Here is a 15,168-nt window from a genome sequence, read left to right as displayed (position 1 = left end):
TGTGTTATCCCATGCAAAATATCTTTTCTTACAGTAGCAATCATCTCGACACTTGGCAAGTAAAACGAGTACATGTATCTCTATCAACAATTCAGTAAACAAGTACATACCGCAAGTACACCACCCCCTTCTAAGCCTAAGCAAAGATCCTCAGAGGATAATCAGCCAAATAAAAACCAGGATCATTAAACCTCAACCCACGATCCAAAGCCGAAATACCCTCAATCTCCCCATCTGTCAAATCAAAGCCCAAAGTATCCAAATTCTCAGCTAACCGAGTGGGGTTATTCGACTTGGGAATCACTGCAATACCCCGTTGAGTAGCCCACCTCAACAAAACCCTAGCAGGACTAACCCCCACCCTTTCACTTACAGCCTTAACAGGCGCAGCATCAAAAAGCAACTCGATCCCCTTCGCCTCCTTCGAGAACGCAGGCGGCCACTCGACAAACGATAACGGCCCGAAAGACGAGTACGCAGTGACTGCAATCCCGTTATCTTGCGCCATCTGAATTAGCTCGCCCTGTACGAGGTACGGGTGGTGTTCGATCTGCAGTGCTGAGATTGGATGTCTTGCGTAGGTCTTTATGTCGTATAGTGTTTGCGCTTGGAAGTTGCTTACGCCGATACTCTTTGCAATGCCACTATCGACGAGTTCTTCTAGGGCTGTCCATGCTTCCGAGATTGGAATGTTTGCCGGTGAGATTTTATCGGCGTCGTCCATCCACCAGGCCTGCGGTACTGTCAGTTCTGTGTATTCTTGACGTATGGTCGTTGTTTGAATTTACGGGATACTCCCGCTCGGCGGGATCGATATACTCCAATGCAACGGGGAAATGGATCAGGTAGAGATCGATATATCCGAGGCCCCAAGCTTCGCTCTGTCTCTTTGCCATTCGGAGTGCATGTTCGCGGCGGTGGTAGTTGTTCCAGAGCTTTGTTGTGACGAATATTTCGGCGCGGGTTACGAGTCCTTCAGTGATGGCGCGTTGGATTCCTTGGCCAGCTAGCTTCTTTCTCGTTTTGGTAGTCGTAGGCGCCGTCGAAGAGTCTGTAGCCTGCTTTTATGGCCTGCCATACGTTAGTTCTGTTTTTGTGTGTGTAGGAGTAAACTGGTATGTTGGGAGGAATATGGTAGTTGGGCAAAAGGTAGAAATACTCACGTTGTAGACTGTTTCAGCGGCTGTTTCTTTGGGGACTTTCCAGAGGCCGAAGCCTACTAGGGGCATTTCTCTGCCAGAGGCGAGAGTGATGGCTGACTTGGCCATATTGTTATCAAGGTAAAACTGCTTGTTCCAGCGAAAAGCTGTATAAATAGTGTAGATGCTGGACTTTGTATTGGTGGTTGAAATTGCCTATTTGGGATGTGGGCCATGAAACCAGACCGAGTCCACCGAACCACCAACCCTGATCAAAGTGGGACATCAATCCGATCCATAATGAGATATGTACGGCTATGAGTACCTTTTCGTTCGATAATACTAAAAGCAGAACAAACAGCGTTGATCGTTGGACCGGATCTTCATTCATAATATCATAACGGTCTCTATAATACACTCTCGACCTAAACCTCTTAACCTTCCAAGCCCTTCTCCGACCCGCTGAGACTAGTACTAATCTCCACACTGCCAACCGTATAATCAGTAGGATGCATAGAAAGCGGATGCAGCCCCTTATGACGAATCTGCGAACGCGGAGCCGTAGCCACACTCGTCTCAAGGTCACCCTGGTCCGACACCTCGATCACAGCCCGACTAGAGAAAACATCTTCAACCTCTTCCAGAGACCGGCCCGCAGTCTCAGGATAAAAGGCCCAAACGATAACCATAGCCGCCCAATTAAACCCAACAAAACAGTAGAAATACTTGTATCCGATGTTTGTCAGTGCAATAGGCGAGCACTGCGCGAATATAAGATTCAGACTCCAATTCGTCGCTGTAGCAAGCGATGAACCGCGCGCGCGGATAGGCGTGGGGAAAATCTCGGCTGGGTAAATCCAGGAAATCATCCCGAGCGCCGTGAAAAAGAGGCTGAAAACGAAGAACATGGCGATAGCAGCGCGCAGCGCATTCTGGTTCGCGTGTGGGTCGCTGAAGTCGATATACCGTGCTAGTGTGGCTTCTACGCACATCACCGCGCCCATACCTAACAGGGAGGGAATGAGCAGTTTGCGCCGGCCGACTTTGTCGATGAAGGTCATGAACACTGTGTTCCACACTAGGGCCAGGGCCCCCCAGACTCCGATGATCATTAGGGAGGTAGAGGTTGATAAACCGAGGGATTTGTATAGACGTGGTCCATAGTTTTGGATAACGTTTGTGCCGGAGCATTGCGTAAATGCTTGGAGACCGCAGGCTAGGAGGATGCGGCGGCGCCAGGCTGGGGATGTGAGGAGCTGGCGCCAGGAGCGTACTGTTGTTTGGTGTTCTGTTGAGAGGCTGTCGTGGATTTGGGAGAGTTCGTGTTCGAGAAGGTTATTGTTTGTTGCGGTACGGTTTAGGTGAAGTTTTGCGAGAACTGAGCGGCCTTCGCCTTCTCGGCCTTTTTCTATTAGCCATCTTGGGGATTCCGGGAGAAACCAGATGCCGCTCGTTAGGATGAAGGCTGGAACTATCTGGAAGCAGAGAGGGAAGCGCCAAGAGAAGACTCCGCCGTGGAGGGAGCAGCCGTATCCGACCCATTGCTGATTTTGTTAGTATGGGATCAGTGTAGTAGGCGAGTATACTCACGGCAATCATGATGCCCAGACCGATCATCCATTGCTGCATACTGGCCAATAAGCCTCGAATCTGAGGTGGGGCAACCTCGCTCTGGATGCACGTCAGGCGAAGCTTAGTGGAGAGTGGAGAGCGTTCACGTACACAATATACAGGAATAGTAGCTGACATCTGGCCGATAGCAATGCCCGCAATGAATCGACCAGCGATAAGCATCGCAATGGTAACCGCGCCCCCCTGGAGGGCAGCCCCAAGACTGGCAAGCAGACCACCAAGGAAGATGACCATTCGACGGCCATAGTAGTCGGAAATGTACGGGGCGAGGACCGAGCCCACGATAGCGCCGCCTGATCATCCATTAGATCCCGATCGCGGCACGTTCCGAAGGAGGATTACCGGTATAAGACGAGATGATTCCTCCCGCGGCGGCATCAGATAACCCCGGAGAGCCGAATCGGGCTAGAAAAGCCTCTTGTTCGATACTCGATGAGATCACGCCGGAATCATACCCGAAGAGGAATGAGCCCAGCGCAGCAAAAGCGCAGCAGAAGGTTACGAGGAAGAAAGCCATGGTCCATAGTCTTTACAGCACAGCTGCATGGCTAGATGGTGTGGACGGGTTTCATATAAATGCAAATTTTCGCGTGTAGAATGCCGATCCGCGGACGTGCCGAAGGGATCAGTTTATAGGGAATGTCATGGACGCGAGGAGATCAAGCTTAATATTTAGTCGCTTAGTTTAAGACCGCTAAATCGCTCAATCACAACCGGCCCCTCCTGGAATGACGCTATTGACTTGGGGGCGTCAAGAGAACTCGTGTTTCTTCTCGGCATTTCTTGGATCCTCAGATCGTCCGTGATAAAGATGACGCTAAAGGATCCCTGAGGTGTTTCAGAATTGTTTTCATTCTTCAGCGCGTCACAGGGCTGTCAATTGACGTTTTGAGGCCTTGTTTCAACCCTGCATGATTGATCCCTTTTCATGGGGGTTGCAAGGAGTATGAAGTGCGCACTTGCAGGTAAAGTGCTACTTCGTTTAAAGTATTAAAGTATTAACATATAACAGGGTATATTTCATCTGGTCAGCAGACCAAGAATAGCAACTGAGTGAGCACTAGTAATCTTGGCTACGATTAAGATCTTCCCCCAATTTGGGGGGTCCAACCTTAACATTGATCTCCAACAGAGAGTGACAAGCGAAGTGACAGCAGATTCTGCAGGTGGCACTGACGTGTCGATTATTCTGGATGAGTCAAGGGATATCGGGGTTTTGTGCGAAAAACTCATTGAAATTGGTTGAAAATATCTCCTACGCTTAGCGCCGGAGTTGCAAAAATTCTCCACGTCGCTTTTGGATAGGCCTACAACATCGTGTGTAATATATTGTAGGCTAACACAATATTGAGATCTTTGATAAGTGCGGATAGGGACATGCTGAAAGTACCAACTGCAGACCGGTTTCAAACCCCGACAGTCAGAGTCAGGCGGGCGCAGGGCGCGGAGAAACCCTCTACACCAATATACTTCGCCGAAGTCCTTCTCCGAGTGCGCCCTACGGTTAGACTGACCGGTCCATCGACTCGGAGGTGATTAGAAGTGACCTCGGCATGGACTTTGAGAGGCCGAGTCTAGACAGAATTAGGGTCCAGTGGGGATCGGGTAAAAGTCTGAGATGGCATCAGGGGAGGCCATTGGAAGAGCGCATAAATGCCTCAGGGCAAAAACCTGGGAAATGCGGGAAGTCGGCGATGCGGCCATGAACCTCCGACTGAATGACTAAACCTGCTAACCTCAGTTGATCTGGCGGGGGAAATACGAACTTGGCCTTCCATTCTCTCCAAGCCAAGACGTCAGGTGTAAAACGTCCTTTGTCACCGCTTTCGGGGTAATCATTTCATCACCTCTTTATATTCTTACTCTCACCAAAGGGCGATCCCTATAATTGTGACTTCGGATCGCCCGCCAAGGCTCTCCTTACATGAATCCGTGCACATTACGGACATCAGATCTCCAGTCATGGCGTCTATCGGCCCTCATGGCGAGGAGGACGATCCCCTGAACGACTTCAAGTACGATGATGACGCCGCCCCGTCGGAAGCGTCGCCAGATCCTAAATCGCTGCCCATGCAGAAGAGGCGTCGAGTCGGCCGTGCATGCGATGAATGTCGTCGAAAAAAGATCAAGTGCGATGGCAAACAGCCCTGCACCCATTGCACAGTCTATAGTTATGGTACGCCCTCGTTAATCCGTGAAGCCCCCCGTGGCCTAACAATCAGTAGAGTGTTCGTATGACCAGCCCTCCAACCGCCGTCGCAATCCTGCCCCGCAATACGTCGAGGCTCTCGAAAATCGTCTCTCCAAGGCCGAAGCCCTTCTCCGAACCGTTCTCCCTAATGTCAATCTCGACGACCCGCAACTAGATGTGCATGCCCCGGAACAGATATTAGCCGCACAAAAAGGACAAGATGCGACCGAAGATGTCAAACCGTCGGTTTCTAAGTCTCAGTCTCAGCCTCAGGCGCAGGCGGATGCGCCAGATGCAGGCGATGAGGGATTACTTGAAACGATGGTCGATAATTCGGGATGTTTAGATCGGGATGATCAAGGCCATTGGGATTATCATGGACATACGTCTGGGATTATCTTTGTTCGTCGTTTGCGCAAACAGTTGGGCGCTACCGATATCACTGGTCCGATGTCACGATCGCGGGCTTCGATCACTTCACACATGTGGGATAGTCCAAAGTCGATGTCTGAATCGCCTCAGGATACTTCGATGCCTCCCACGCACGATTTGCCCTCGCGCGCGGTTGCCCGCCGCTTGTGTCACAATGCGATCGACCACGCCTGTTCTCTCATGAGATTTGTGCATGAGCCTTCGTTCTTCGCCAGCCTGGAGCGCATCTACGATACTCCTCCTGAACAATTTAGTAATGATGAGAATTCATTCTTACCACTGCTATATATTGTGATCGCGGTTGGTTGTTTGTTTTCGGATGACGGAGCTGGTACTCTGGATTTGTCTGGATACGAAGGCGCAATCGGCCAAGGGTAGGTCTTTCTACTATTCGATGTTGGCATTCACTAACTGTTACAGGTTCCAATTCTTCAAGGCTGGCCGACAATTATTGGAGGTCACCGATTGTCGCGATTTGCCTTCTCTCCAGGCCATCTGTTTCATGGTACTCTTCCTGCAATCTTCCGCCAAATTGAGTACATGTTATTCATATGTGGGAATTGCGCTGCGTTCGTCTTTACGGTTGGGTCTTCATCGCACGGTTGCCACAGACTTCAACCCTATCGAACGAGAACTACGAAAGCGAATCTTCTGGGTTGTCCGCAAGATGGATGTCTACGTCAGCACCCTTCTTGGTCTGCCTCAGATGCTGAGCGACGACGACATCGACCAAGAGTATCCCATGGAGGTTGATGGAGATTTCATCACCTCGCAAGGAATTACCCAACAGCCATCTAATTATACACCGTTGATGGCCGGATGCAACGCGCACACCCGCCTTTCCAACATCATCCTGAAGGTTGTGAAATACATCTACCCCGTCAAGAATGCGCGATATCGCTCAAAGTCAAACCAGCGCTACATGGTCAGCCATTCTAAGATCCGGGAAATCGAGCGTGATCTACAAAATTGGATGGAGGAATTACCTCCTGCTCTACGACCAGGCACAGAAGTGTCCCCTCAGCTAGAACGGTCAGTCTTAGTCGCAATTGAGATATCTGATTAAAATACTAACATCGCGCAGTGTCCGACAATTACTGCGTATCAGCTACGCACACGTCCAGATGGTCATGTATCGACCTTTCCTCCACTACGTCTCGGGTGGTTCCCAAGCGCGTGGTGTTGACAAGCGGTCGTATGCTTGTGCAGCGGCATGCGTCAGTGTGTCCAGAAACATCGTTCACATTACCACTGGAATGCAAAAACGAGGTTTGCTCAATGGGTCGTTCTGGTTTACCATGTATACGACCTATTTTGCTATTCTCTCTTTGCTCTTCTTCGTTATTGAGAACCCTGATTCACCAACCGCCAAGGACGGTGTGCTGAAGGATGCCATGGAAGGCAAGAATACACTGGCCGGTCTAGCCAAGAAGAGTTTGGCTGCTGACCGGTGCTCTCAGAGCTTGAACGTATGTATCGCCTTGTCCTCTGATCAACATCGACTAATTCATAGCAGTGCCTGTTCAAGACTTTGCCTGAAATGCTCAAGAACCGTCAAAGCTCCAAGACTCCTGTTAACCTCAAGCGACCAGCGCCATCCAACCAGCCGGCTGAGCCTGAGCCCGCTCCGTCTTCGTTTGAGAAACCACTGCCACACCGGTCAAGCACTTTCCCTATGCAGATGATGCCTCAGACCTCCGCACCCGAGGTTCCGACCCGTCGCCAACAGAGCCTTGATAACACGCAGATGATGAACAACAACCGCCCCAGTGAAAATGGTAGCCAGTCGACATGGATTTCAACAACTCCTGAGCTGCTTACGGAAACCATGTCTACCCCGGAACAGATCTCTTCAGCTAGCTCCATGAACGCTTCCATGCCCAACCAAGAGCCGTCTAGTCTTGCCTGGGCCCAGCAATTCACAAACCCGGCTAATCTCCCCGATCTGATGCCGATGATGTTCCCCTCTGACGACCCATTCGCCTATCCCACACAACCCATGTCCACCTTGGAAGACGACCACTTCCGCCACGACCGCGGAATGCCCCCAACCCAATATTCCTTCGATGCAGCCCCACAAACAACAGGCTTGGGAACAACAACACCAACCGAACAAACCAGTGGCGTCGGAATCTCAAACTTTGACTTTACCAATTTCCCCATCGGCAATGCCTCGGCGATTAAGTCATCAGTGCCAAGCCGCCTCCAACCCCATTCCAGAAGCTCATCACGTAACCTCTCCCCAATCTCTCAAGGCCAAACCCCAAGCGAAGTCCTCAGCAGCCCAGACCTGGTCTCAATCCCGAACCAGAACTTCGTCTGGCAGGGTTACAACTTCCAACCAAACGATTCAAACCCGAACCCGAACCCCAATAACCCAAACATACAACCCGAATCTGCAGCCCCACAGCAAGAATACACCAGTCCCAATGGTCTACCTGACGTCAGCATGGGCATGATGAACGAAAACATGGGTGTGAACATGGATCTGGGCATCTCGTTCGACGACCTCTTCGGTAATAACGCTACCTTCCGGCCTAACAACGGGGCATCAAATGATGATTGGACTCAGTGGATGAATACCAATGTCTGATCCAATTGATTCTTTGCTCGCTTCGTTTTGCTTTGCCATTGATGGGGGTTTCTTGGTTCGGTTTCGTTCCTATGAGGATATGCAATTATGAATGCCACTTCTCACTTTTTTGTTGTAAAAGCTGTTGATACCTGGTTTGGCGTTGTGTGTTGGTCTTTGGCGTGCTCTTGGTTTTGGTTTTGATACTGACTTTATATATATGCTGGTGATTTACATAGTCTGATGCTGGTAAGATTTAGTATAATTTATTCTGCTTTGTCTTGATTTTTTTCCCCCTGGAACAATGTATATCCATGTATAGTAGTAGTACAGCTGGGATCATAAAGGTGTACATAGTGCCACGGAGTACTAGACAGATTTTATATGAAAGGTACGGAGCGGGTATACATTTTGTGTACTGTGTACGCTCCTTCAGTCCTCTTTTTGTCTCTTTTCGCTTCGTGTGTCCTCTATTGTCCTCTTTTTTTCTGTCTTCGAGCGCCTCGCTGTGATCATTCAGATAACATGAATGAAGGGTGAAAGATTCATGACCATTCTCATAACCTGCTTGTGAGCCTAGCAGGGTGACACTAAAAAGGTCTGGCCTAATCGAGTAGAGACAACAAATTAGAGCTGGTTCAATAACGACTTAAAGGCGATCCGGACTCGAAATAGTCCTTGTTGAAGATAGTCAACGACTTTTTTTCACCCAAGCTGCGCATAACGCATGTGCCACTACTAGCGGAAGGATCACAATTTGTTGGTTTATGACTCGTTTTAATGCCCCTGTCCTGGATCTTGTGGTCCAATCAAGTCCTCAATAAGAGCGAGACCATCTCCATGGTTTGATTGGTAATGTTTGATCCGGTCTACTAGTTTCTCCCACTCTTGGAATATACAAAGCCTCTCCCAGACCAAGATTTACTCGTTATAGATCTTTAGCGGTATCAGATATCTCCGCGGTGGTGAAGGGGCGCTTGGTATACTTACTGACGGCGAGATCTTGTTTACTGGGATCCGATGGGATCCCGATCAGTAAGTCAGCCCCTGAAAATACAGTAGAGGTGGTTTTTGTACAGGCCAAAGCTGTGCTCGAAAGAAATTTCAAATAAGTACGGTAGGGTGAAAGACCAAAATATACAACTTGAAGTATAGGATGTGTAAAACGCAAAGAGCTCGGAAATAGAAGGATGACAAGCTCAGCTGTGACCAAACTTCATAAAAAAATGTCCCTATAATGGCTCCTTAGAACGAAAGTATCCTCCGACTGAATGACAATAAACTTCATTCCGCTGTCACCGAAATGTTCAGATGACACCCAGAGTAGCTTCTGGTCATGTCTCCTTATTCATGAGCCGTCAATCCATATTTCAGGATATGGCACTTTTCGGGCAGTCCATATGCCAGATGTCAGATCAAGCAAACCATGTTCTGCATTTAAGAATTTTCTATCTTCTGTAAGATACAAACCTTGACCCAAAACGCCGAAATTCAGAAACTTAACTCTTTTCATACTCTGATTTCTAACTGCTCATGCCGAGGTTCGCGAGCTTTGTGTTCTACAAGATGAATATCAACTAGGGGTAATACGTCGGTTCACGGGGCTACAAAGTATAACACAAATTTTAGACAAAGCTCGATAGTAAGTGTACCATTTCATGGATTGTTTGTGTATAAATTAAGCCTCGCTTTTGGTCTACCATTTTGTTAACTATGTTCGAGTTCCTCTGGTTAAACGTGCTAAATATATGCCTAAGCGGCTTTGAGACTACCCACAGTCGCTTCCAAAGCATACACTCCTTTTTCACATCTTTTCTCGCCGTCTGTTTGTCTACTGCCGAGCTCCTCTGGTTATCAAGGTAGATTGTGTGAGTAGTGGGGTATAGAGAGACATAATAGGCGCGGTTACAATATACTTGTAAAACTAAGGTGAGAGTGAGGATGGAAGGGTTTGGCTATATCACCACGACGTCTGTAGATAAAACAGCTTAGTGGATTCTCTCGAAGTACAGCACTTGTTACAATGAGTTATTTGTCAATGATACTTGATACAAAATAGTAAATTTGTAGATAGACGCGGCCTATCTCATACCGGAGGTCGAGGGATCAGTAGACCCACATAAACTCCATCGCGCATCTCAACGCCCTGACGCAACCTCTCCTTCGTACGCGATGGCCCTCCACACCATCACCATACCTCCATGAGTCTCAATTTCCCCAATTAACGAACCAACCAATTGCATGCGCCATATCTGCCATCACATGCAGTCCTAACAACCCACCCAATCCGATGTACATTCTATAATCGCCTGCATATTTCTGCTCCTATTTATAGCCACCCGGCGCACCATGCCCCCCCTGCCGAAGTTATCAACAGTAATAACCTGGTTCCTATACTCAATTCCGATTTACATATTCATCCTCGATCCACTACTCCGCGGATTCTTTCCGGGTCTCCTTCCGGCCTCGGACTCCTCGGACTCCGAACCCAGATCCAATAAAGACATCTTCGATTTCAGGGATGCAGCTGCGATAGGACCTGGCCTAAATCTTACCGATGATAGTTTCATTAGTCCGGAAGATGACGTGCCATTCGATTGTCCCAATGCCGAGGACTATCGTGTTCACCTCCTATCGCGCACACCGTTGGTGATGTACATTGAGAATTTTGTTAGTGAAGCCGAAGCGAATCATCTACTGGATGTCAGGTAAGCAAGAATGACCAGCAGGATACTCCAGCCAGACCCTATAAAGTATTGACACGTCCTTCCTACCAGTATCCCAAACTACAAACCCTCCATCCTCTACGACGGCCACACAGAACGTATAGACCCATCAAAACGCCTCTCAGACCGCGCCCTCCTAGACCGCGACAATACAGTACGCTGCCTTGAAGACCGCGCGCGCGCCTTCCAAGGCTGGCGCCCGAACCTATTTATCGAGCGCATGTGGGCCCAGCGATATAACACTTCCGGCCACTACCGGCATCACTATGACTGGACGGGATCGCTGGCGCGCGGGGGGGGACCGGCTGAGTACGTTTATGGTTTATTTGGATGCGCAGTGTCAAGGTGGGGGGACGAATTTCCCTAGGTTGAAGATGCCGCGGTCGAGGGAGTGGTGTCGGTTCTTGGAGTGCGAGAACCCGGATGGGAAGGAGGAGAAGAAGGAGGTGCCGGAGGGAATCACGTTCAAGCCCATTAAGGGGAATGCGGTTTTCTGGGAGAATCTAAGACCTGATGGGTCTGGATACCCTGAGACGTGGCATGCTGCTTTCCCTGTTACGGAGGGGACGAAGGTTGGGTTGAATATTTGGAGTTGGTATCAACCTGGCAGGCGGTAGGATGTTGTGAAGGGGGAGCACGTGTGTGGGCTTTCGCCAAGAGGTGCCGTTCTAGGGGTAGAATGCTTGGGCTTTGTGAAGATGAGATGAGATGTATGAGACGATTCTGGGTATCTAACCTGTCTGAACATAACATAGAATAAAATAGACTTGCAAGATGAGATCACATAGAAAAATGACATGTACTCTACGAATATCGGGGCATTTTTCTTGCGGTACCACTGAAACACGATTCATGCATACGACCAGCACCAGACTTCCAGGCAACCACATTTATCAAGCTACGAAAGGGATGGTAGCGATTCTCGGAGGGTTGGTCGAAGGGGGAAATACCAAGACCCAAGACTCGAGGTCTTGGTCCTCGGAGCGGGAATTATTGGCAGAGGGATCACTTGGCTGCCAAGAGGTATGGCCCCATGTTCTTGTGTGCTTGGCGAAGCAACCTGATCTCAGAGTTGCCACGCCTGTCCCAAATTTAAATCCCTCCGTTAACGAGTTGGGTAGGTGAATAGCGAATGAGAGGGATTAAATTACCCCAATACCCCTAATACCTCTAATTTACCATTTGCCTCCGAAGCACCCGTAGGGCTTACACTAGGCCTTATTAGGTGTGATATCTGTACAGCACCTAGAAAGCTCCTGGATTGCTTTAACTATCATTATACACAGTCTTCTACACCAAGTAAGAATCCCCTCGGAGTCCAACGGGAAGGATACGTGTTAGCACCGGAATGTAGAATACGCACAGCCCCTTCCATCCCAGACCAACCACTCACAAGCCATGGCGCAGCGCCTCTCGGGTCTTGGGGCCCACACCAACTCTTGGCCCGGTCTTGTCGCTTGGTCGTCTTGTCCCTTTCTTGTCACGCACTCCGCCCGGCTTAGCAAAGCGCTTTTTCTGGGCAAAGGCTCGGCTCTTTTCCCTTGCGGAGAAGCCCCCCCCCCATTTTCCCTCTTCCCTTTATCTTTCCCCGAGGTCTCCCCCCTTTTCTTTCCCTCTCACTCTCTATAATATATCAAATCATCGCCTGTCCAGTGTAACTGCTACTCGTGATACACATTTCCGTTTCAACTGTTCTCTCAGAGTTGTGTCTGGGCTTTCCGCTAGCACCAGATTCATTTCTTGGCATCATGACAGATACCAGTATCGCATCGACTACGACGCCGCAGGCTACTATCCCTGCGCCTGTCGCTGATCAGGCTCCTATCCAGGCAACTGCCGCACAAGCAGCGTCCGTCACTGCGACTGCCGCCGCCGCCACCGCTGCCGTCAACAGCCCCGCCATGAACGGAGGCGGCGAGCAACTACCCTGCCAATGGGTTGGCTGCACTGAAAAGTCCCCAACAGCCGAGGCCCTCTACGTAAGATCGTCGACTCAAGGTGATATGGTGGAATATTTGCTGACGCGATGGCTAATAGGAACACGTCTGCGAACGCCATGTCGGACGCAAGAGCACTAACAACTTGAACTTGACTTGCCAATGGGGTACTTGCAACACTACCACCGTCAAGCGTGACCACATTACCTCTCACATCCGAGTTCATGTGCCTCTTAAGCCTCATAAGTGTGACTTCTGTGGCAAGGCTTTCAAGCGCCCCCAGGATTTAAAGAAACACGTCAAGACTCATGCCGATGACTCGGAAATTCGCTCTCCTGAACCTGGCATGAAGCACCCCGATATGATGTTCCAGCAAAACCCTAAAGGTTCGTCCTAGGATTCCTTTCCGCCCGTGAGCTCCTGCTTGGCATCTCCCTTGGCACAATCAATTCCCTTGGCATTTCCCCCTTGGATTTGAGACAATGTCTTCCCTTTGGTCCCTTGGACTCTATCGACTTTTTGCATTGTAGGATCGATCGCTGACTGAATCCATGGCATCTAGGCTATGCCGCCGCTACTCACTATTTTGAGAGCCCCATCAGTGCCGTCAATGGCGGATACGCACACGGTGCGCCTCAGTACTATCAACCTCACCCTCCTCCTCAGCCTGCAAACCCACATTCCTATGGCAATGTGTACTATGCGCTGAGCCAGGGACAGGATGGAGGCCACGCCGCGTACGACCGCAAGCGTGGTTACGATGCTCTGAACGAGTTTTTCGGTGACCTGAAGCGCCGCCAATTTGACCCCAACTCCTATGCTGCCGTCGGCCAGCGGCTACTTAGCCTCCAGGCTCTCCAGCTCCCTATACTCAATGGCCCCGTGCCAGAGTACCAGCACATTCCGGCCTCCGTTGCGGTCGGAGGAGGCAGTGGTTACAGCCCCGGTGGTGGCCAGGCTCCTGGTTACCATCTCCCTCCCATGTCCAACGTTCGCACTAAGAACGACTTGATCAACATCGATCAGTTCCTCGAGCAAATGCAAAACACCATCTACGAGAGTGACGAGAACGTGGCCGCCGCTGGCGTTGCCCAGCCCGGTGCTCACTACGTCCACGGTGGTATGAACTACCGTACTACCAACTCACCTCCTACTCAGCTCCCGCCAAGCCATGTCACCGCGCAACCAGCCCCCATGATGGCTGCTTCGGCCCATTCTCCCTCTGTTGGCACCCCGGCTCTGACTCCGCCCTCCAGCGCACAGTCATACACCTCGCAGCGCTCTCCCATCTCAATGCACCACGCTCACCGTGTCTCGCCTCCTCATGAGAGCGGCGCTGGCATGTACCCTCGTCTGCCCTCAGCCACTGTTGTCGAAAGCATGGCAGCGGGATACCCCACTGCCTCCAGCGCTGCCCCACCCTCTACTCTGAGTGGAGCATATGACCACGATGATCGCCGTCGCTACACTGGCGGTACTCTGCAACGCGCCCGGCCGGCCGAGCGAGCTGCGACTGAGGACCGCATGGACGTTTCCCAAGACAGCAAGGACGAGGGCGAGCGCACTCCCACCAAGGGCGCCCACTTCTCCGAGAGCCTGATTGATCCCGCGCTACACTCCAGCACATCCCCGGACCCTGACCAGGAATCTGCCCAGCGCACCGCGCAGGCTGCTACTGAGGTCACTGAGCGTGATGTCAACGTCGCCTGGGTTGAGAAGGTCCGTCTCCTGGAGAACCTGCGCCGCCTCGTCTCTGAGCTGTTGGAGGCTGGCAGCTTCACTTCCCAGTTTGGTACCCAGAGTGCCCCTGCCCCTGTCTCTCCTACTCCTGGCCTCGATGCCATGGAGGGTGTTGAGACTGGTAGCGCACCCGAGACCAAGGAAGAGCCTCCCAAGGCTGAAAGCGAGGCTGTCTTCTACCCTACATTACGTGGTGTGGACGAAGACGAGGACGGGGATTCCAAAATGCCCGGCGATGAAGCGTAAATTGTATCTTCGAGGCTAAAGCCTGATTAACGCCGTAACGACTTTGTTTTTGCCCTACTCTTCTCTTTCATCTCGTTTCTCTTAAAATATCTTCTTTTTGTCCTCTTCTGGCTGGTTTCAACTTTCTCGAACACAAATTCTCATTTATTCTCATTTATTTCATATTTCATATTTCCTCTTTTTTTTTATATTATTATTATCTGTCTGCGGGTCCATGGATCCCCTGTTTCCATTTGTATGATTAGGATTCTGTTATTGACGAAAATAGTTGTTTGCGTCCTACCAATTGTGTTGTAACATGTAGATCGGGTCTGGAAGTGTTGATGCTACGGTCCACTGTGTCCGTTGGCGCTGGATCGACATGTCAAACCCAAAGGGGCAAGGCAACATTCCAGGCTAAACTGGATCCGGGGGTGACGCAAACGGTGGGGTGATTTGAACTGTTGATATGTGTTCATGTGTAGTGTTATAGTTAAGAATATTAACTTGAAGTATACCATGGCTATAGACCAAGGGCAACGCGTCTGTCCTATACGTGCAGTCATAGACATAG

At 50.3% G+C, this 15,168-nt stretch overlaps 5 protein-coding genes across 5 annotated transcripts; 3 read left to right on the top strand and 2 right to left on the bottom strand.

The window, feature by feature from the left end:
* Positions 1 to 136: 136 nt before the first annotated feature.
* N7508_008653 (uncharacterized protein) lies at positions 137 to 1,268 on the bottom strand (the record flags this gene model as incomplete). The annotated part of the gene is made up of 3 exons (XM_058466716.1): positions 137 to 733; positions 789 to 1,058; positions 1,164 to 1,268. 3 exons carry the CDS (start codon positions 1,266 to 1,268, stop codon positions 137 to 139), a joined length of 972 nt encoding a protein of 323 aa, XP_058314562.1.
* A 305-nt stretch (positions 1,269 to 1,573) lies between these two features.
* N7508_008652 (sugar porter family MFS transporter) lies at positions 1,574 to 3,288 on the bottom strand (the record flags this gene model as incomplete). The annotated part of the gene is made up of 4 exons (XM_058466715.1): positions 1,574 to 2,683; positions 2,730 to 2,810; positions 2,862 to 3,064; positions 3,114 to 3,288. The coding sequence occupies 4 exons, from the start codon at positions 3,286 to 3,288 to the stop codon at positions 1,574 to 1,576; spliced, it is 1,569 nt and encodes a 522-aa protein (XP_058314561.1).
* Positions 3,289 to 4,733: 1,445 nt separating this feature from the next.
* Positions 4,734 to 7,987, top strand: N7508_008651 (putative C6 transcription factor (Mut3); the record flags this gene model as incomplete). Its single annotated transcript, XM_058466714.1, has 5 exons — positions 4,734 to 4,947; positions 4,997 to 5,768; positions 5,815 to 6,426; positions 6,479 to 6,863; positions 6,911 to 7,987. 5 exons carry the CDS (start codon positions 4,734 to 4,736, stop codon positions 7,985 to 7,987), a joined length of 3,060 nt encoding a protein of 1,019 aa, XP_058314560.1.
* Positions 7,988 to 10,315: 2,328 nt separating this feature from the next.
* N7508_008650 (oxidoreductase, 2OG-Fe(II) oxygenase family) lies at positions 10,316 to 11,309 on the top strand (the record flags this gene model as incomplete). The annotated part of the gene is made up of 3 exons (XM_058466713.1): positions 10,316 to 10,674; positions 10,744 to 11,001; positions 11,060 to 11,309. 3 exons carry the CDS (start codon positions 10,316 to 10,318, stop codon positions 11,307 to 11,309), a joined length of 867 nt encoding a protein of 288 aa, XP_058314559.1.
* Positions 11,310 to 12,440: 1,131 nt separating this feature from the next.
* On the top strand, positions 12,441 to 14,615 carry pacC (putative C2H2 transcription factor PacC; the record flags this gene model as incomplete). The annotated part of the gene is made up of 3 exons (XM_058466712.1): positions 12,441 to 12,671; positions 12,730 to 13,015; positions 13,192 to 14,615. The coding sequence occupies 3 exons, from the start codon at positions 12,441 to 12,443 to the stop codon at positions 14,613 to 14,615; spliced, it is 1,941 nt and encodes a 646-aa protein (XP_058314558.1).
* Between the last annotated feature and the right edge of the window lie 553 nt (positions 14,616 to 15,168).

This window comes from Penicillium antarcticum, assembly GCF_028974205.1.
Source record: "Penicillium antarcticum strain IBT 31339 chromosome Unknown utg000009l_segment0_segment0, whole genome shotgun sequence".
NCBI lineage: Eukaryota > Fungi > Ascomycota > Eurotiomycetes > Eurotiales > Aspergillaceae > Penicillium > Penicillium antarcticum.
This window is presented reverse-complemented; position numbering and strand designations above follow the sequence as displayed.